This window comes from Panthera leo, chromosome E3, assembly GCF_018350215.1.
Source record: "Panthera leo isolate Ple1 chromosome E3, P.leo_Ple1_pat1.1, whole genome shotgun sequence".
Classification (NCBI taxonomy): domain Eukaryota; kingdom Metazoa; phylum Chordata; class Mammalia; order Carnivora; family Felidae; genus Panthera; species Panthera leo.
Window position 1 is genome coordinate 17,361,900 of NC_056694.1, and position 21,096 is coordinate 17,382,995.

At 52.3% G+C, this 21,096-nt stretch overlaps 1 protein-coding gene across 2 annotated transcripts; it reads left to right on the forward strand.

Moving 5' to 3' along the window:
- The first annotated feature begins 5,515 nt into the window (after window positions 1–5,515).
- STX1B (syntaxin 1B) lies at window positions 5,516–20,389 on the forward strand. 2 transcript variants are annotated; one of them, XM_042921981.1, is made up of 10 exons: window positions 5,516–5,597; window positions 13,601–13,675; window positions 13,877–13,976; window positions 14,091–14,165; window positions 16,684–16,757; window positions 17,123–17,231; window positions 17,413–17,486; window positions 19,647–19,784; window positions 19,885–19,995; window positions 20,252–20,389. In XM_042921981.1, the coding sequence occupies exons 1-10, from the start codon at window positions 5,568–5,570 to the stop codon at window positions 20,330–20,332; spliced, it is 867 nt and encodes a 288-aa protein (XP_042777915.1). In that variant the 5' UTR covers window positions 5,516–5,567; the 3' UTR covers window positions 20,333–20,389. The 2 variants fall into 2 exon arrangements, with proteins under 2 accessions (XP_042777915.1, XP_042777914.1); XM_042921980.1 differs by lacking the exon at window positions 20,252–20,389 and having other exon boundaries at window positions 19,885–20,171.
- Window positions 20,390–21,096: the final 707 nt, after the last annotated feature.

Genomic DNA, 21,096 nt, shown 5'->3' on the forward strand with positions numbered 1-21,096 from the left:
GGAATCACCTCAGGCCAAAAATAATGAGGCCTGGAAGTGGGGATGGAACCTCCGTTAACAGAGTCTATCAGACATGGTTGCAGATTGGGAAAATTGGTGAGGGAGTAGGAGGGTCCTAGATCACTTCTGGATATCTGGCTCTTGCTGTATGTGGAGACAAGTTTTCTGGAATAAGAGAAAGTATTTCAAATAAATTACCTTTATAAATCACAGCAATAGACTATTAGAAAATGTAAAAGTACCATTTATAGAAATATATAGTGCCTAAGTAAACCTTTTTAAAATATGTTAATATCTTTTGTGACAGAACATTTAAAATTTTATCAGATTTTAAAGAAATCCAAAACTGATGGATAGATATACCATGTAAATGAATAGGAAGACTCAATACTGTAATGACATCAGTTCTTCCAAAACATATCTACAAAGTCAGCACCATGATCCAGTGTCTCTGCTGCATGACGTTGACTCTGGTTTTGAAGGACAGAAGGGCTGGCGTGACTCAGTGGGGAGCCAGATACCAATTGGCTAAGAGAATGTTTCGATAGTCAAAAATTTCTTCCTGGATTGATCCCAGCTCTTGCCTTGAATAAATTACTTAAACTCATTGTGCTTGTGTTTCCTTGTCTGTAAATAGAGATAATAGCAGTAGCCTCAGATGGTTGTTGTGAAGATTGAATAATACAAATAAAACACTTAAAACAGAGCTTGACACATGATAAGCACTATGTAAAAATTAGCTATTACTATCACTACTATTATCAAGGGTATTAACATTATATTCACTTTACAGGTTCATGATGGTTTGAATGGGCAGTGGAAATGGTGAGGGAGAGGGATGTGCAACTAAATTCCAGGGGCCTAATGCATAAGACCTGAAAGTTGGATGTGAGGGATGGAAGAACAGGATAACAATGCTCTTTCACATCTGCCTGAACTGAGATTTTCTTTCTTTTTTTTTTTTTAAGTTTATTTACTTATTGTGAAAGAGACGGAGAGTGCATGGGGGTTGGGGCAGAGAGAGAGGGACAGAGATCCAAAGCAAGCTCTGTGCTGACAGTAGAGAGTCTGATGCCGGGCTGAAGCTCACGAACCACTAGATCATGACCTGAGCTGAAGTCAGACACTTAACCGGCTGAGCCAGTCAGGTGCCCCTGGAATTGAGATTTTTTAGTTACAAATGGCTCCTATGCTTGTTTTCTCAGTAAATCCTCACTGTGCCTGGGGGGGGGGGGGTGAGTATTACAGTCCATTTTACGGATTTTTGGACCTAAGGCTTAGAGAAATTACCTCCAGGGAAATGGGAAGGTTGATGTTTATTTTGCTTGCCACGGTACATCTAGCACCACAGCATAGTCCTGGCACAGAGTAGGGCCTCAATAAATACCTACTGGTTAATAGATGAATAAGTCAAATGGATATTCATTCTTTTGATGCTAAGCACAGCAGGTATAATAGATAGGCCCTGTGCCAGGTACCATGGGGAGGTAGAGACTAATCAGATGGGGTCTTTAAACATGCACTCAGAGTCCAGTGGGTTGATAAGCTATGAATAAATTTCTCCACCTGAAGTACTGAGCCTTGAAGGACAGGAAGTAACCCAAGCCCACTGCAAAAATAAGCCTTTGTTGTATTAAATCACTGAGATTTGGGGGATGTTTGTTACATAACCTAACTTAGCCTTGGCATTGCCTAGATATACTGTTGTTCCCAAACTTGACTAAAAATAAGCATTTCTAGAGGTAGTGGCTAAAAACCCAGATTCCTGGGCCACCACACAAATCTACTGAATCAGAATTTCCAGGGACGCATCCTGGTAATCTGCATATTTAACAGGCTTTCCCTTCATCTTCAGAAGGGTCAAGAAAGACTGAGCAGCTAAAGTCCAAGGAAGGGTAGGAGTGGGGCTTGGGCATATGAAAGGGAAGGGTGTTCCAGAGGTTAGGAGGAACATGAGGAAAAGCATGAGGTGGGAAAAATGCAAGGGATGGCTTGGGACTGGAATCAGGTACATGAGCCATGATGGTATGTGCTGAAGTGGGAAGTCAGGTGAGGAAGTCTGAGCTTTATCTCACCAACAGTGGGGAAGCAGGGGATGGCCGGCTTATACTGATACTTTAGAAAGGCCAGTCAGGCAGGGAGACTGCATAGGAGGCTGGGGCATGGTGCACGTGACCCACCTCACCTGGGATATTGGGATGACTTTAAGAATCACTGAACAACGAGAAGGACTACAGCTGTTATCACATCACATATTCCTGTGTCCGTCTTTAGTGCCACAGCCAGATTTGAGATGAACACCTTTCACCCCTTCATTTACTTAAATATTTGGGCACCTTTTATGTGCTGGGTGCCATAGTGCCACTGGAGAACCAGCAATGAACGAAACAAACAAAAGTCCCTGCCTTCATGGAACTTACTTTCTTTGTCTTTATGCCCAGATAAGGGAGTGAAGGCATATACCATTCATTCATTCATTCATTCATTCATTCAAATTTTTAGTGAACATCTGCTTTGTGCCTGACCTTGGTTGCCGGGGAGAAGTAGACATGAGTCAGGCCCAGTCTGGTCTAGTGGGGAAGCTGACTCAGCCTACACCTCATGAGGTTGTTTGCCTAGACTTCTGGGAGAGGCTTGGAAGGATGGGAAGTCTGACTATTCAGGAAGGGACAAAACAGAGTACTGGGCAGAGGAAGTGGCACAGTGAAAGACTCCAGGGTGCCTGGGGTCCCTGATCCCTTTGTGTGATTAAGGCTTGGGGTCTGTGGCCCAGGGAGGGAAGTGGTAGGAGAGATGAGGTGATGGTGGTGGGATTCAAATGCCAGGGTAGCTACTAAGTGAAATCCGGGAGGCCATGATGGGTGGTGGAGCTGTTGGTGCAGGAGACTGATATTATCACATTTGTTTAGGGGACAATCGCACTAACACCTGGGGAGAAAATTGGACATGCAGGGAAGGGGCTATAGGTGGGAAGACCAGAGAGGGGGTGTTAGGATGGTCCAGGTGAAAGCCAATGAGGGCCTAGACTGACCTGAGGAGGTGGAAGGAGTGAGGAGGGAAAGGACCCAGGAGACAGCTCTGGGTTTGGCAGTTGAGGGAGGAGCTGTAACATTGTGGTTTTACAAGAACAGGCTTTGTAATCCAAAGCCCCAGCATACAAGAGCCCCAGCTCTGTCCTTTACAAACCTTGTGAACTTAGATCCATTATTTAACATCTGAGCCTCTGTTTCCTGATCTGTACACTTGGAATAATGGCAGTAGCAGCTACCTGGTTGGGAAGATTCTAGGAGCTACTAAGCATGGCACCTAGGACATAGTGCATGCTCAGAACACAGCAGCATTATAAGGACAGGGGAGGGAACCAAGGTCAGCTTTTAGTCTGCTTTGAGTAACTGGCTGATGGAGATGCCATCTCTGATGGAGAATACAGGAAGGGGCACTTTGGGAGGAGAAGGCAAGGCCACCACAGCCTTGGAAGTTCCATCAAAGCCCTGGCCTCACTCACTATAGTTATGGATCTACTCATGTTTCTGATGACATCTTTCACCTCTGTGTTCTTGGTGCCCAGCTCAGTGCTCAGGCTTGTAGTAGGTGCCGCCTTTGAGGAGGAGGACCTGGCTTGCAGGTATAGATGTGGGTACTGTAGGCAAGTAGGTGCCGCTGACCCTGGGAAGTAAGAGAGTAAAGAAGAGAAGAGAACCCAGAGCAGGGCCCAGGAAACCCTGATGTAGAGGGGTTGTGGGAGAAAGGAAGGATCTGGAAGGAGGCTGGGAAACAATATTCAGAGTTGGGGGGCGGAGGGACTGGGCATGAGAGGCAGGAGGCAGGCTGGGAGCCAGGGAGGAGAGGGTTTCAGGAAGAGAGAGGTCTAGGCAAATTATGGAAAGAGCCCAAATGTCCATTGACTGATGAATGGATAGAGAAGATGTGGTATGTATATACGATGGGCTATTACTCGGTGATCAAAAAGAATGAAATCTTGCCATTTGCAACAATGTGGATGGAACTCAAATGTATTATGCTAAGCGAAATAAGTCAGTCAGAGAAACATAAATATCATATGATTTCACTCACATGTGGAATTTAAGAAACAAAACAGATGAACATAGGGGAAGGGAAGGAAAAAGAAGATAAAACCAGAGAGGGAGGGAAACCATAAGAGACTCTTAAAAACAGAGAACAAACTAAGGGTTGCTGGAGGGGAGGTGGGTGGGGGGATGGGCTAAAAGGGTGATGGGCATTAAGGAGGGCGTCTGTTGGGATGAGCACTGGCTGTTATGTGTAAGTGATGAATCAACAAATTCTACTCCTGTTAACTAATTTGGATTTAAGTTTAAAACAGAGAGAGGGAGAGAGGTCATAAGGGTCCTATGTCACTGAAAGATCATGAAGGGTAAGGTCCCTGACTAGTGGTCGATGGATTTGGCATCAAGGAGGTGATCAAGTAACTTGGCAAAAGCAGGTTTAAGGCCTGTCAGGGGCCAAAGCTCCATTGCAGGGGTGGAGCAATTGGTGTGATGTTAAAATATGGAGAAGGGGAGAGGAGAGGTGGGCATCAAGGAGAAGGACACAGGGTACTTGGACCTTCAGGTGTACCTTCATTCCCCTCCCAATGAGGACAAATTTCGTTTTCAACATTCAGAGCCATGTAAAGATAGGCCAAGAGTTCTGGTAAGGTAGTGAGCCCCCTGTCCTTGGAGGTAGACAAGCAGAGCTCTGAGACCCATCGCTGTCACAGAGCAGGCAAGGCTGTGCAAAATAAATCCCAAAACAAACAAGTCCCTGTCCTTCCAGGCTTGGCTGATTCCTTGCATCACAAAAGCCACCTAGAGGGTCGGTTTTGCTATTTCTAGTGTCCAAAGAACCTCCTGCAGGGACACATACACAGAGGTGGTCGTGCACACGCTTGCACAGATACTCACAGATACCAAACATAAAATCTATCTATATCTCCTGGTGTAAAGGGATCCACAGCAACCCTTCCCTGGGTTATTCCCTGAATTCATTCCTTTATACCCCCTTTCTGCCATCACCACCGCCCCCCCCAACCCAGCAGCTCGCTGCCTCCCGCCGCATCTCCTCTGCCTCTCTCCGAATCTCTCCCTGCTTCTCTGGTTCTGCCCTTCCCCACCCCCCTCTAGGCCTCTCCACTCCCCCTCTCCCTGGGTCCCCCTCCCCCGGACTACAACCCCCAGGCGCCCCCAGCCCCGGGCGCTGCGCATGCCCCCTGCTCCCCGCCCCCTCCCGGTTCCCCCCTCCCTCCCTTCCTCCTTACCTCCCTCCGCCCCCCTCCCCCGCGCTTCGGCTCCCGCATCCCTCCATCCGAGCCTGTGCCGCAGCCGCATCGCCACCGCAGCCCCGGCAGAGCCGAGCCCGGCCCAGGCCCCTGCCCCTGCCCGGCCCTCGGCTCGCCACCCCCGGCCCCGCCCCCGTCCGCGGGCCCCCCCCCAGCGGCTCCGGTGCCCCCCGGCGCCCCCAGACTCCGGCCTCCAGCACCGAGGCAGGAGGCAGGGAGCAGCAGCAGAGGCAGGAGGACGAGGAGGAGGAGGAGGAGGAGCCGTCGCAGGATGAAGGATCGGACTCAGGAGCTGCGGAGTGTGAGCTTGGGGGTGGGGAAATGGGGGGGCGGGACCCCAATATTGGGGGAGCGCGTGGGGGTGGAGTGGGGGAGGTGCTGGGACATGGGGGCAAATGATGGGACTGGAGGTTGGTAGTAGGGGCACCCCAGTATCTAGAGGCACCTGATGTCTCCAATGAACCTGCATTTTGGGGACAGCGGCTGGAAGAGGTTGGAGGCCATTAAGACTCAAGGGGGCAGGAGAGATTTCAGGGGCCTTGGATACCCACATTCCCAGGAGAGCCCTGGGGTCAAATCTGGGGATGGGAGAGAGTGAACATCAGGAGAGAATTGGAGGGTACTGTCTGTCATCCCCTGGGCAGATTTGCGGAATGAGAAAGATGGGGGCGGTTACTGGGCCAGGCTGAGTCTAGCGGGACCCAGATTTGGGGGGTGCTCTGGGGAAGGACACAGGTTGGGCCAGAGATGCCAACACCTGGCAGCGAATGAAGTGGATGTTTGTGTGTGCACGCGTGTGTTGCTCCCTGTGGGGAGGGGGCACCTCTCAGAGGCAGGGAGGGAAGTGGTGGCCTCAGGAGACAGCCAGAGGGCCAAGGCCTGAGATTGGGTGACCCCAGAGGTGGGAGTTGGGGCTGCAGAGGAGAGGGGGAGGAGGTTCCATGCACAGGGCCACGGAACTGGGTTTTGTGACATGGACTGCTTTGCTGGGGGGAATTGGGGCATTCTGAACAGTCAGGGGCAGGTTGATGTGGACCCCTGGTCTGCAGGCCTGAAGAGGCCTAGCTCCAGGAGTCTGGCCAGGCAGTATGTGTTTGGGCGACAGGGGGAGGAGGGCGGCACCGATGTCCGCAGTGAAGGCTGCTATTTGGAGGGGCTGGGGAGTGGGGGCTTGATGAGAATGGTTTCTAGGGTAGGGAGAATGCTGGGGGATTTGTAGAAATGACCTGGGGGCCCAGGAGGCAAAGCTGACAGCTTGCTCTGTGCTCCAGGCCTGTGGTGTGATGTTACTAAAGTACCAGCCCCGGCCATGATGTATCCTGATGCACTGGGTCTCTCTCAGGAGGAGCCTGTTGGTGGTTCCCTGCTCCCAGGGTTGTTACCCCATTTGACAGATGAGGAGACTGAGGTTTGGAGGTAGCAGGAACTTGTCCAAGGTCACCAAGCAAGTGGGTGGGAGGATCAGACTGGAATCTGGGTTTCCAGTCTGGCAAGTTGACATGTGTCTCTGCTTTTTTGGTCTTTGAAACAGAAGTCTGAACACTGGGGGTAAAAAGCTCTGTCTTTGGAGAGCCCCTGGATATGGGGGTGGGAAACCAGATTACAGAAAACAAGAGGAAGGGGCTTGAAGATAAGTGACTGTCATCTCTGGGGAAAGACGGGTTGGCAAATGAGAAGGAAGAAGAAACTGGTGGTTGAATAGGGAATTTTGAAGTTTTCTTTATTAAACTTCCACTGAATGTAAGGGTCAGGCATCTAGAAAATGGCAATAATAAAAACAACTAACCCCCTAGTGCCAGATATTGTTTTGAGTGTTTTATTCATATTTACTCATTTTGATCCTCACCTCAACCCTGGTACTAGTCTGATTCCATTTTACAGATAAGGAAATTGAGGCCCAGAGACATTAAGTATCAGGGATCAGCGTTCTGGATCAGAGTCACATAGCTAGTAAAAGGCAGGCAAGCAGCTGGCTCCATCACTGGTGCTCTAAACTCCCTTTCTCTCGCCATGCACTTTTCAAAGCAGGTTGCTGTTTGTAATCTCATTGGACCCTCACTGACCTCCTGGTAAGGTATGTGGACTAAGAGACTACCTCATTTTAAAGCTGAGGAAACTGATGCCCAGAGTGGTGAAATAACTTGCCCAAGGTCACACAGCCATCAAGTGAGGAATGTGAATTTGAACCCAGATCCCCTGCTGCCAGCACAATTCTATCACTCTAAAACCCAGAGAAATGGAAAGCCATTGAGGTGAGGTAGTGGTGAAATCGTGGTATTATTGGTGGGGGGGGGGGGGGGGGGACGGGGAAGCTCCAAGACAAGGATGGAAGGGGAGGCAGGGCATGGAGTCCTCTTCCACATGGGTGAGGGAGGCAAGGAGGCCTGTCTGCTGGGGCTGCAGGGGGTAGGCAGTGTTGGGGGGGGGGGTGGCATGGAGGGGTAAAAGGAGTTGGGTAAGTGCTGGTGGCTCTGGTGTTAGTCACAGCTCAGAGAGACTGGAGATTTGGGAGGGGGTGGGTGGGGTGGGGAGAAGCTGCCAGATGTAAGGAGTGCAAGGGTCTCCCCATCAGAGTTGAGAGCGAGGAGACTGGGAAGCAGGAGAGACCGGGCAGGGTGTGGGAGGCCTGGTTAAGAGGTCTCTGAGATGCTGAGAGTAGTGGGGGGCAGTAGTGGGAGGGGATGTCAGCTCAGGGGACCTAATCATCTTCCCAACATTACTTTCGAGTTCCCCTGGGAACTCAGATCTGTTTATCAAATACCCTGTGAGGGCACAGATTTGGGAGTCAGACTGTCTGGGTTCAAATCCTAGCTTTGCTACTTCCTGTGTCACCTTGGGTTAAGTTTCTTAACCTCTCTGATCCTCAGTTTCTTCATGTTTGAATTGGGAGTAATAATAGTACCCGTTTGCAGGATTGTCCCAAGGATTGAAATTAGGTAATATCAAAAAGTACCAAGAAGGGGCCTGGGCACAGCAGGGCCCTGTGAGTGTTTATTATTCCACATTTGACTTGCTTGTTTCCCTTGAACCTCATATCAGCCCCCTGGGATGGGCAGGATGTGACCCCTAATTTATTTTGGAGTAGATTGAGGGCCAGAGAGGCAACCGGACCAAGGTCAAACAGCTATTAATGGCAGAGCTAGTGTTGAACCAGGGTTTTCTGTTTTCCAGTTCACCGAGCACCTTTGGGCATGAGTTGGGAGGTGCTGGACTGGAGTGGAGGCTATGATGGGGAGTTAATCCGCTGGATTGTTGTCCCAGGGTCCAAGGAGCAGGGCCAGGGTCAGGGCCAGGGCTCAAGAGGAGAGAACGGGAGCAAGTGAGTTGGAGAGGAAGATTAGGGAGGGAGAGAAGCCTGTGGGGTTGCATGGTGGACTGTGGAGTGGGAAGGCAGGAGGCCTGGGGGGTGGGGAAGATGAGGCCTGTAGGGAAGGAGGCTCGAATTTGAGGCCGGGTGGGAATGGGGGCCGTTAAAGGACAAGTCACACACTCTAAGGACAGGAACTGAGTCATCTATGTAGTACTCAGGTATGGGATAGGCACAGTGAGGACTTTCAGTGGTAGACCTGAAATAGTGAAAGAGCAGCCCCGTGTGAGAGGGCAGGGATCAGGAGAACCCTGGTGATGGACCACTGCCCCCCAGCTGCACAGGGCGCATTTCTGCTGTGCAAGCACAGCAAGTTCACCCCTGCCTCAGGGCTTTTGCACTTGCTGTTCCTTCTGTTGGTCCCCCAGTTTTGAACACTCTTCCCTCTGCCTGGACCACTATTCCCTCTGACTTGAATTCTGTGTCATCAAATGTCACCCACCCCCAGAAAGGCCCTCCCTGACCATCCTGGGCCACCCCTGATAGCCGTTTCTCCCTCTCACTGGGTTCATCTCCCTCCTTGCCAGTTAGCATAGTCTGAAATCGTCTTGTTCATTCTTCGTCTCCCTCCGATAGAACGTCAGCTCCTTGGAGATAGGACCTTCTTCCTGTCTTGTCCACCTCTGTGTTCTCAGCAGCAGCTAGAGAACTTGGCTCAGCTCATACATAGCTGCCAGGTGAATGAATGATCCAGTGGGGCACAGGGAGGATGAGGAAGGGAGTAGGTGGGTAAGGAGGGAGGGCAGAGCGGCAAGGTTGGGGGAGGGAGGGCGATGCTGGGTGCTGGGAGGGCAGAGAGGCCCAGTCAGGGAGACAGATGGACAGGAGTGGGGGTGCGGTGGAGAGAGGCTGCTGCCTCTAGATCAAATGATGTTTGCACCCCTGAGGAGCACCTGTGAGCATGTGTGTGCGGTGCGCATTGGCACACGTGTGTTTACATACACACACGCACACTCTGACTTTTCTGTCACCCAACACCAGGCTCTCTCTGCCTCTGTGTTAGTCACCTTCTTACCATCTGTCTCTGATCTCTGATCTCTGACCTGCTAGCTCACTCTGTCCCCCTCCTTCCATCCACGCATCTGTCTATGTGGTCTCCCCACACCAACGTACACGAGGGCCCTTGTATCTCTGATGGGGAAAGACTGAAGCTAGAGACTTGGATCTGATGCCCCCTATTCCCAAGGCGGTTCCAGAAGGTGCCCAGGACCTCTGCACTCTGTCACTTCATCCTTTCAAGCACTTGAGGAATTGGTGAGTAGGAAGAGCAGCGACTGTGAGTTTAAACCCAGGTGCCGCCCTGTCAGCACCCCATACAGCACCCACTGGATAATCTTGAGCAAGTCACTTAATCTCTCCGTGCCTCAGTTTCCTCATCTGTCAAATGGGTATAAGAATCGTATCTACTTCATGGAGTGGTTATAAGAGACATTCAAGGCACTTTGGACAGGGCCCAGCTCACTGCAATCTGTAAACATGTGTTAGATTTCTTATCTTCTTCATTTTGCATATGAGGAAACTGAAGCTTGAATTGTCTGTAAAGCAGATCGAGCGCATACAATCATCTTTTTCTGGGTAATCTCATCTGCGCATAGCCTGCATTCTTTTAGGCTGGCCAACTTCTTCCAGAAATGGAGGCCATGCTCATTAGCGAACATGCACACTGCAGAGCAGGGAGGGCCCTTGGTGCACCAGGCTGCCCTTTTTGCAAATGAACTGGGGCTCAGAGAAGGACTGAGATTTGCCTAGGATCACAGAATAGGGCAAGGGAAGGTAGAACTCCTGGCTTCCTGTCTGGGCTCTTCCTGCAGCCTGGCCCCTTACTGGTTATCTCCCCTGGCCACAGGAGTTCAGCAGTACTGGAGACACAGCAGAGCAGGACCTCGGGGACAGATCCTGGGATTAGCACCAGGCAAGTCAAGTCTCACCTCTGGCCTTATTTGCTGTGAAGCCTTAGGCAGGTCAGTCAACCTCTCTGAGCCTGTTTCTTCATCTATAACATGGGAGGGGCGGCAGGTAATAGCCAACCCTCACTAAACACTGCTTCTCTCTGGCAGCATTAGGCATTTTTCCTGCCTGGTTTCATTGCCTCCACCTGCCCAGCATTTGGAGTAGACGTTATCGCCATTCAGTGAATGCAGAGGCTGAAGCTCAGAAGGCAGAAATCTTATGGCTTTGCAGCTGCTAACCTGGGCAAGTTCTTCAGCCTCTCTGTGCCTCAGTTTCCCCATCTATAAAAGGGGGCTATAATAATATCTACCTCAGGAGGCTATTGTAAGAATTAAAGGGACAAATGTACACACAGGGCATAGAATGGTGCCCAGCTCGTTCTAACACGCTTTGTAAATGTTTGCCATAATTATAATTACGCTAGCCAGTGATCTTTATAGACTTTACATAAAGATTAAATGAGATAACAAGAATATAAGACCCATGTGGAAGGTGTTATTATAAAATAATATTTTCCTAGGATTTCGGGGCACAGAGCCTCACCCAGATTGGGCCTTAGCAGGAGCTGAGCTGAGCGAGAAAACATGTGGTGGCAGAGTTGGTGGAAGGAGGTGGCCTGGTCTCAAGCCTTAGAAGGGGCCGTGGGGGAGGTCTGTCTTAGATGCCTATGATTTCCAGCCCATTCAGCCCAGGTGCCCTTGGACAAGTCACTTCCCTTCTCCCCCTCTGACCTCCTGTTCCCTCATCTGTGAAATGGGGACGCTGATATTTGCTCAGCCTCTCTCTCAGGGCTGTGTGGTGAGGATCCAAAGGGATTATAGATGGAAAAGTGTTTGTACCCTGTAGAGGATTATTAGCTCTCGGGCCTCTACCTTTCTTCTTCTCTCAAGGACAAGTCAACAGGCAGCCAGGGATGTCCCAGGGCAGAACCTAAGGGAACTGGCTCTGGGAACAACAGTAGAGAGGGAAATTAGACTTTAGAAAATCAAAAGTCAGTGTGGGAAAGGGACAGAACAGGAAAGTTCCCAGGCACCTGAGCCAGAGACACGCCTCATGACCAGTGGGCAGCTGGGCAGAGGGCCGAAGTCAGAGAAGTGGCAGAGGAATGGCTTTGGCTGTAGGGGAGGGAGACCTTGCGGGGCAACTGGCTTGAGGACACAGTATCAGGGGAAGCCAGTGGGTCCTCAGAGATGAGATGAGCATCCCAGAGCCTCTCTGGGCCAAAGTTTATCGGGATAGCCCTGGGTCTGGTGGAGACTTGAGAAGCCTGACGTCCTATCAGAGTCCCCGAGCCCGGCCTGGTATTACCTCTCCTTCCGAGGGCAGCTGTGGGCAGACGGAGGAGCCTCCCTTTCCCAGGGGATGTTTGGGATGGTCTGGAAATTAAATGTAAGTGCTGAACACATTTTCTGACATGGGGTGGGGCCCAGCGTCTGTGGGGAGAATCCCTTGAGTTCCATTTGGGCAGGAAGCTGGGGTGGCATTGAGAGTGTGCAGCTGGAGGGCTCCTCCCGGTGCTGCTGGGGCTCTGCTGATTCCGAGTTCACTTGGCTGCCTAGATTGCATCTAGGTCCCATCTGGCTCTGTCTAGGTTCGATCTGAGCTTGTCTGGGATCTGTCTGCCCCGAGTCTAGTTCGGTCGAAGCCTGTCTGGTTTCTGTCAGATCCTGTCTGTGATCTGCTCGGACCCTGTTGAGGTTCCGTGTGAGTGCTTGTCTTTAGATCCCAACAGGCTCTACCCCAAGTGGACACTTTTGGATCCTGTCTTGATTTCATTCAGGCTTTTGTAGTCAGATTATTTTGGCTAGGTTCTTTCTGGAGGTCCGGGTGAACTCTGTTTCAATTTCTACTGGGGCCGATTAGAGCTCCTCATGTAATTAAGCTTGACAGGCTCAGCTTTTGTCCTCAGACTTCTGTCCCAAGCAGAGAAGAGTCTCAAGCCCAGAGTGTGTAGCACTGGGGAGCCCACCCTGTCCCCTCTCTTCTTTCCCAGCTCTGAATGAGTGTGCCGACCTGAGGGTCAGAGAGGCACAGAGGGCCCTCCCGAATGTCCCTGGGGGTGCCACACGTGTCAGAGGGCAGCTTTGCCGTGTGTGGGTGAACGTCAGCATGTCAGCGTCTCTCCGTGTGGGTGTCAGTGGGCCTATTTCTGTGTGTCTTGTGTGTCAGCCCTTCTGTCCGTGTCACTGGTCTGTCTGACGGTGGCGGTGGCGGTGGCGGTGTGGGTGGGTAAATCCCTTTGTGTCTCTGAGCCCTGGGGGTGGAGGGCTGAGCAGCTGCAGGTTGCAACTGGGAAATCCAAGCAAGTGAGAGTAGGTGGGTGTGAAGTTGGGAGAGGCTGGATGAAAGAAGTGAATACGAGGGGCAGAGCAGCTGAGGGGGTGAGCGCAGGCAGCGGGAGGAAGACGCAGGGAGCCGGGGAGGTGGGGGTGCTGCCTGTGGCTCTCCTCCAGCCCTCCCTGGACTTGACTGCTTGCTCAACTTGGCGCCCGCAGCTGGCAGTGAAGTGACCTTGCACAGGGGATGTGGCTGCGGCTGGCAGGGTGGAAGCTGGAGGGGAGCAAAGTAAGGCCTGGGCAGGAGCGGCCGGAAGGGATGGTGGACAGGGTCAGGATCCTGGGCCTCCATTCCAGACCCCAGATGTTGCAAGGCTGACGTTTAGCCAGTTCATATGATACCGGTTCACAGCAGCTGTCCTGAGTGTCACCCACCTCCAGGGTGACTGGGCCAATTCCACCCTTGAGAGGGTGCCTTTTTCTGATTCCCTCCACCCTGTCCTTTGGGCTGTTGGCCACCTGGCTTCCGGGACCCCGTTCCACAAGAGAGCCAGTGTTCATTCTGACCGCTTGGTGCCCTTGCGTATGACCTGCATATGAGCTGCCCCCCCGCATATGACCTCTCCCAAGACCTCTGCTCTGAGCCTAAAGCTGGGAGCATCAGACTCGGGGTAAGGACTGTTCATGGATTCTGCCTTTCTTGCCTCCCAGGCGAAAGACAGTGATGATGAAGAGGAGGTGGTCCATGTGGATCGGGATCACTTCATGGATGAGTTCTTTGAACAGGTAACTGAGCTTCCGATGCTCTCAGACCCAGAAGCTGGCCCCCAGCCAACAACTTCCTTTGCCCTGTTCCCGCCCCTGCTCTCCACTTCTACACCCCCTTGGCCCTTAGATCTTGCCCATTTACCTGAACCCTGACTGAGCCCCTGGGGTCCCCTGCCTGGCTCAGCGACTTGGCTGGGTATAGCTGATTTGCTGCTCCAGGTGGAAGAGATCCGGGGCTGCATTGAGAAGCTGTCAGAGGATGTAGAGCAAGTGAAGAAACAGCACAGTGCCATCCTGGCCGCCCCCAACCCAGATGAGAGTGAGTGCTGCTTCTGGGTGGCTGTAAGGGGGATGGGGTTAGACAAGTAAGGGAGTGGGGTAGGGGGTCTGGGCTCCCGTCCGTACGTGTCATCCTCTCTGGCTCTGTCCCCAGAGACCAAACAGGAGCTGGAGGACCTCACCGCAGACATCAAGAAGACTGCCAACAAGGTTCGGTCCAAGTTGAAAGGTGAGGAATGCAATCCCCAGACTAAGGAGGAAAACAACTGTGCCCTCGTTGGACCAAACATGCCTTTCTATAAGGAACGTCTACAAATTTCCAGGACCCAGATTCCTAAACAGTGAGAAAGCACAAAACCCCCAGATTCCCCTCCTTGCTCCAGATTCTTTGGAGAAAGATACACAACAAGGAAGTGAGGGAGGGGGGGTTTTGTCCAAGTTGCGTCTGCACTCTGCTGGATCCATCAGCATGAAGGTCCACCAGAAAATACAGTCTACCAAGTGGCTTTAGTTTCATTAAATCCTTATTTCTCCAGAACAGGTGCCGGGCCTAGCACTAAGCACCCAGTAGGTGGGCTCAGCAAATGCTTCTGAATTGGTATCGTCGGCTCAGGACAGATTGGGCTGTGTGGCTGACATCAGGAGCTGGCAAGCTTTCAGGAGGGACCTGCCAAATGCTTATGTATTTGCTCTAATTTAAGGACTTGGGTGCTGGTAATAACCACCTTCCCTCAAAGCATTGTGGGTTGGGAACCTCCTTGTCTGCTGGTGCCAGGGGAATAGCAGTGTTACCGTGAGGTGGTAATTCAGTATCAGAAAACATTTGCCAGGCACCTACTTTGTCTGAGGCACATTGCTGGGCTTTGGGGAAGAGGTGTCATGTCGGATGCCTGGCCTTGAGCATACTAACCTTTGTCCAGAGAGAGGAGAACAGGGACTCCATGCCTTCCCCGAGTCAGTGGGAGGTCATGTGTGAGCCTCCAGTGCTGATCTGTAAAAATAAGCCCTCTTTACACTTGTGTGCTGGAAAGGAAAATGGCCCAAACTGGGAGCGCATTAAGTACAAATCCAGACAGACGGAGTTCAACTTCCATCATCAACTCAGTTCTGGACAGCTTCCATCATCAACACATTCCTCACCTCAACTTTCTCATTGGTACAGTAAGAAAAACAGAAGCAATTTCAAAGCAGGTTTTTGGTTTTGTGTGTGTGGTTTTTTTTGTAGCAATTTTTTTTTTCCCCTAAATGAAATCTTACAGAGAACTCCAGTATATACAGCACGTAAAAGTCATGCTGTTCTGGCTGTACTGGGGTTGGGAGACCCAGGGCCCTACCCGCCTCGCCTCCCCTTTACTCCTGGCAACAGTCCTTGAAGTTCTTTCTCAGAAGCAGGGTTCCATGGAACACCATTTAAAAATTCCTGGGCTCAAAGATTTCTTTGGGCCCATTGAGCTCTGACCTTAACACTCTCTATAAGACCAAGAAGTGGCTCCATGGATCATGAGTCCAGGAACAGACCAAGAAAGAACCCAGAGACAGTAGGAGTGATGTAGAGAAGCTGACCTTCCAGGCCTCCAGAAAAAGAGAGGAAATTTTCTTCTTCTCCATCTTTCTCCAGCCATTTTGGTGGCATGAGCTTGGGCTTTGTGTGTGACCTTGGGTCAGTTGTTTTACCCATTTGAACCTCAGCTTCTAGTGTAAAACATGGACTGAATTCCTAGGATTGTTGTAAGAAGTCAGTGAGGTCCTGTAAAGGCCCCCTCACTCCATGGCTTGGCTCCAGTCCCAAGTCTGACAATAGGGTCCCAGTACGGGCCGGAGGCTCTGACTTCCCTGGGTGTGTGTTCCTGTGCTTTTCCAGCAGCAGGTGGGCCAGAGGTGTCACTCAGTTACTGTGCCCACCATTGCAGGTAGGGGAGCATCGGGGGTGCTATTCAGCCCCATATCTCCCCTGCTGCCAGAACAGAGAAGTGATGTTCTCAAGAATGGCCTGGAGGCCCTTCCAGGTCTGGAGGGCCTGGTTGATTCATCCCTGCTGCATTTTCAGAGCACTGTAGATCTTATCACACACAAGCTCTTTTTTAGAAAATCTGAATGATAGATGTTAGGAGTGCATGATCCAGAAGCAGGAATCCCAGTTCATCTGTGCAGCTTTCCCAGAACATCTTGTAGAAGTGAGAATTCCCAAATTAGGGGTCACCTTGCAGGGCTGGGGGAGAGCTATTTTCTATTGGAACATCCCTCCCTCACCCTAGGATTTTGGAAGAAAAGGGCGGCCACTAGAACCTGACTCACCTGGAAGTGCCTGCCTTCTGCCAGAAAAACCTCAGGATGGGTTCCTGCCCTCTTTCCAGAGGCCGTAGGAAATGGAGAGTTCTCCACATACTGGAGACCCTCCAGTGGACTGGGCCCACACTCCCTCAGTGGGGTTAAGCACGAGTTACAGCTGTGGGACTTTTCAAGACCCAGCACTTCCTCCTGAACAAGTAGCCCCTTTCTGTCTGGTGACCCGCGAACCCTCAACCTCCCCTCCTACCTGCCTTCCAGACGCCCTGAAACGTCTGTCCCTCTATTCACCCGCCTCCTGCCCCTGCCCCTTGGATCCTCTACTGTCTGCCCTCGCCATGGGTGTGACATCTCTTCACAGGCCTGGGGCCTGCCTCGGGGTGTCGACCTTTCCTACGTCCCGGACCCCTGCCCCACATGCCCCGGGTCTCCCGCCGGTCACTGCACCCTCTCTCCCGTAGCGATCGAGCAAAGCATTGAACAAGAGGAGGGGCTGAACCGTTCCTCCGCGGACCTGCGCATCCGCAAGACCCAGGTAGGAGGTGGCAGCCTGGCGGGGTTGGGGGGGAGCCGGATCCGACGGGGGAGGACTCCTGGCGGGAGTCAGGCGAAAAGACAGTGGGCGGGCCAGAGCCGAGCAAAGCGCTGGGCGTGGCCAGTGAGGAGCCTGGGCGGGGTTATGGCGGGAGGGCGGGGCTGGGCCCTGTCTCCCAGCTCTGGTTGGGACCCCGCTGGTTAGCGAGTTGAATGGGGGACCTGGCGCGGGGGCGTCCAGGGACTGAGTAATTGTCTAGGGTTGGGATCGCAGCGCGAGTTAAAGAAGGGCCATAGGCCATCTCGGCTCTTCCCCCCTCCACTGCCTCCTTGACCCCTCCTGATGTGTCTGTACCCCTACCCTAGCACTCCACACTCTCCCGGAAGTTCGTGGAAGTAATGACCGAATATAATGCGACCCAGTCCAAGTACCGGGACCGCTGCAAGGACCGGATCCAGCGGCAGCTGGAGATCAGTGCGTGTGCCCCCTTTCAAAATCCCCAGGCTTGCCCCAGCCCTCTTCCAGGCCCTTCCTCTCCCTGGAGACCTTAAGGCCAGGTGGGGGGAGGGTGGGCTCCTGGGCCTCTGCCCCATCCCACTACTTCAGGCCCCCAGACTGGCCCAGTCCCTGAGCAGGGAGGGCTTTCTCTCCACAGCTGGAAGGACCACGACGAACGAAGAACTGGAAGACATGCTGGAGAGCGGGAAGTTGGCCATCTTCACCGATGATGTGAGCCCCGGGTGGGGGTGGGTCTGGTTTTGGAAAACATTTACTCTCTTCCCTCCCCAAGCCGAGGCCAAGCTAAGGTCCTAAATCCACCGTGGAATAACAAAGAGTGGGAAGCCAGGACCTGGAACCGGGGAATTCCATGGGAGCAGAGCAGGAAGGCACCCCCATAAAAAAGGCCAACCTTTTGAGTAACCAGATAATGTTCTAAGCCCTTTACATATTGACAGTTACCTGCTACCTCATTCAGCCCTCACCACCACCCTCCGAGGCAGCCAGATTTCAGCGATGGGGTTAAATAACTTGTCTAAGGCCCCAGAGCCAGGATCCGGACCTGTGGTCTCCTGTCAGGGCTGGGGCTCTTCAGTGCTAACATACACTACTCCCTCCTGAAGCGGGTCATTTCACCAAATGACTAATTTGCCTACATGGTGAAAAAAAATTTTAAAGTACCAGTTTTACTTTTGCTGACATTTTGCACCCTGCCCTTGTCATCTTCAGTGTGACTGGATGGGCTTCCCCACTGTAGTTCTTTCTCTTTGTAGATTTTGCCTTGGCCTGCCCAGTTCTGTCTCCCTGCTTCTGCTGGCAGAATGGCTCTGGTTTAGATTTCTAGACCAGAATTCAAGTATGTTCAGTGACTATCTAGCAGTTTTTAGTAAATTGTTATTTAGAGAACTGATCTTTGTTAAATTAGCTTTGAGCAATTGATTAGGGCCCGTTAACCTGGAGCCCTCCCAAACAGCTCTGCCCAGTCTCTCTGTCTGAGAACGGAGAGGAGCTTGGTGGGTTCCAAGAGGACAGAACTGATCCCCGCCAGCAAAGCCACCATAACTGCAATGCAAACGCATCATTACAATGCAGGGTGGTTGGGATCTTGCCTGAGGGATGCCCTGCCTGCAGACAGGCCCTAAGGTAGTGGTTAACTACTGGAGTCAGGGAAAGATTCCTGGGGGGAGTAGCATTGAGCTGTGCTTTAAGAAACAAGGAACATTTGGACATGGTGAGATGGGCAAAGGGCCCACTAGACAAAGGGTACAGATTGAACAAAGACAGGGAGAGGGAACCACTTGCCAAACAGCCATTGAATGATTTGGGCTCATAGAGGATATGTAGGAGATGAGGGCAGAAAGGGAGACTGAGCCCTGGCTAGAGTAAAGGTGTATAACCTGTGGTGGTGGAGAGTGGGGAGGAATAGAGGAGAGCCCTGGAGGGTTTTAGAGCAGAGGAGTGGCTCCTCATGGAGCCTGAACAGTGAGGAGTTTGGGAAGAGAGTGGCCTGGCTCAGGCCAGGTTGTCTGCAGGGAGGAGGTATATCTGATTGTGGGTTGGGATCTCTCTCTTCCCCTGACTCTTGAGGGCTACAGTGCATTTCTTTTTTTTCTTTTTTAATGTTTATTTATTCTTGAGAGAGAGAGAGAGAGAGATACAGAGAATGAGCAGGGGAGGGGCAGAGAGGGAGACCCAGAATCCGAAGTAGGCTCCAGGCTCTAGGCCCTTGGCTGTCAGCACAGAGCCTGATGCGGGGCTCGAACTCATGGACCACGAGATCATGACCTGAGCCAAAGTCGGACGCTCAACCGACTGAGCCACCCAGGTGCTCCAGTGCATTTCTTTATTAGTTCTCCCCCATCTAATGTCACAGGGGCTCCAGAGTGGGCACTCTGCCTTCTCCTCTAGTCCTCCTCTCCTACTTGCTTTCACTGTTGTGTCCTCTTTCTTTACCCTGTCTGCCTTTGACCAGATGGGTGCCCCCGAAGCTAGTGGTGGCTCTGCACCCCTATCTCTCTCCTCCCTGGGCTTCCCAGATGTGTGTGTGTTAGAGGAAGCCCTGGGTGAGGTGGTGGGCTCAGGTTGGTTTTTATTTCTTGTATCTTAACAGGCCTCTGTTAGTGCCTTACTGTGTGCCAGGGACTGTTGTAATCAGCGTATACATATCAACTCACTTAATGTGCGCAACTGTGGGAGGTGGGCACTGCTATTATCCACCTTTTCTAGGTGTGGAAACCGAGGCCTAGAAAGGTTAAACGGTTTGCCCACAGTTAGAGCTGGTAAATGACAGTCGGATTTGAACCCAGATGCTCTGGCTGCAGAATCCAAACTCATGGGAGTTAAGGGTGGTCTGCAGCTCCTCCCCCCTGTCCCCCACCCCCATTGCCCTAGATCAAAATGGACTCGCAGATGACAAAGCAGGCACTGAATGAGATCGAGACGAGGCACAACGAGATCATCAAACTGGAAACCAGCATCCGAGAGCTGCATGACATGTTTGTGGACATGGCCATGCTCGTGGAAAGCCAGGTACTGCCTTTCCCGCACATTCTAGGAGTCTGCCCTACGTCCCTGGGGTTCTTTCCTTTAGCCCAACCCCTACCCTGTCCTGTGCACATCTCCTCTGCAGGGTGAGATGATTGACCGCATTGAGTACAACGTGGAACATTCCGTGGACTATGTGGAGCGAGCTGTGTCTGACACCAAGAAAGCTGTGAAATATCAGAGCAAGGCCCGGAGGGTGAGCTGGGGCGGGTGGGCCTGTGGGACAGGTGGGCTGGGCTGAGCAGTCGGGGCAGGGCTCAGGCCAGGGCTGAGGTGAGTGATGAAATCCAGAGGGAGGCCTTATCTCTGGCTCTGACCTCTTCCTTTTTCTGTTTTCTCTCCCCTCCTCTTTTTCCTTACACCTGCTTCCCCATCTTTCCCTGCATCTGTCTGTCTCCCTTTATCTCTCTGTCTCTCTCCTCCTTCCTCCCTGTCACCCTTTCTGCCTGCAGAAGAAAATCATGATCATCATTTGCTGTGTGGTGCTGGGGGTGGTCTTGGCGTCATCCATTGGGGGGACGCTGGGCTTGTAGACCCCCCCATCTCTCCCAGACCCTTCCCCCACCACATTGGGAGCAATACCCCCACCATCCCCTTCCATCCCCTGCTCCAGGCTCACCCCCAAGACAGACCCAGGCAGCCCCCCCTTCCCACCCCCCGTCAGACCCTGGAGTCCCTGGACCTCACCCCGCCATGGACCACCCCTGCCCCCGCACGTAGATAGCAGCAGGCGTGATTACACATGCACACCAACATGCATGCCGCCAGCACATGCTCGAGACGTGTGGACACCCCAGCGTGTGTGTGTACGTGTGTAGATGTGTGTGGAAACACCAAATCACCCTTCTGCCCCCCCCCCCCCCCGCCTCAGGTCTGTGTGTCTTCTGAGCTTCCCCCTTTCACTTGGGTTGTTGTGTGTAGACTGTGGCCGGGTATAACACAGCAGCCCACCAAGCCCCGCTCTGTCTTCTGTGAATAGATGCGTGTGTGTGTGTGTGTGTGGCCACAGATCCACAGACGCACAATTCGCGTACATGGAATTTTGCGTTTGAGTGTTTGAATCCAACACAACAGCACTTCTTCCACGGATCCCCACCTCCCCCATGTCTGCTATAGGTAGGGCCGGTCGTGAGTGTACAGACGCTCACACTCACATTCCCAGAGGATCCAGGTGGGCCCAGACACACACGGGCCATGGCAGACACCCCAGTGTGATGTGAAGCAGACCCTCCTGGCTTAGGCACCCCAGGGGCTGGCACGTGTCCCAGGGAGCGTGTGTGTGCATGTGTGTGCATTG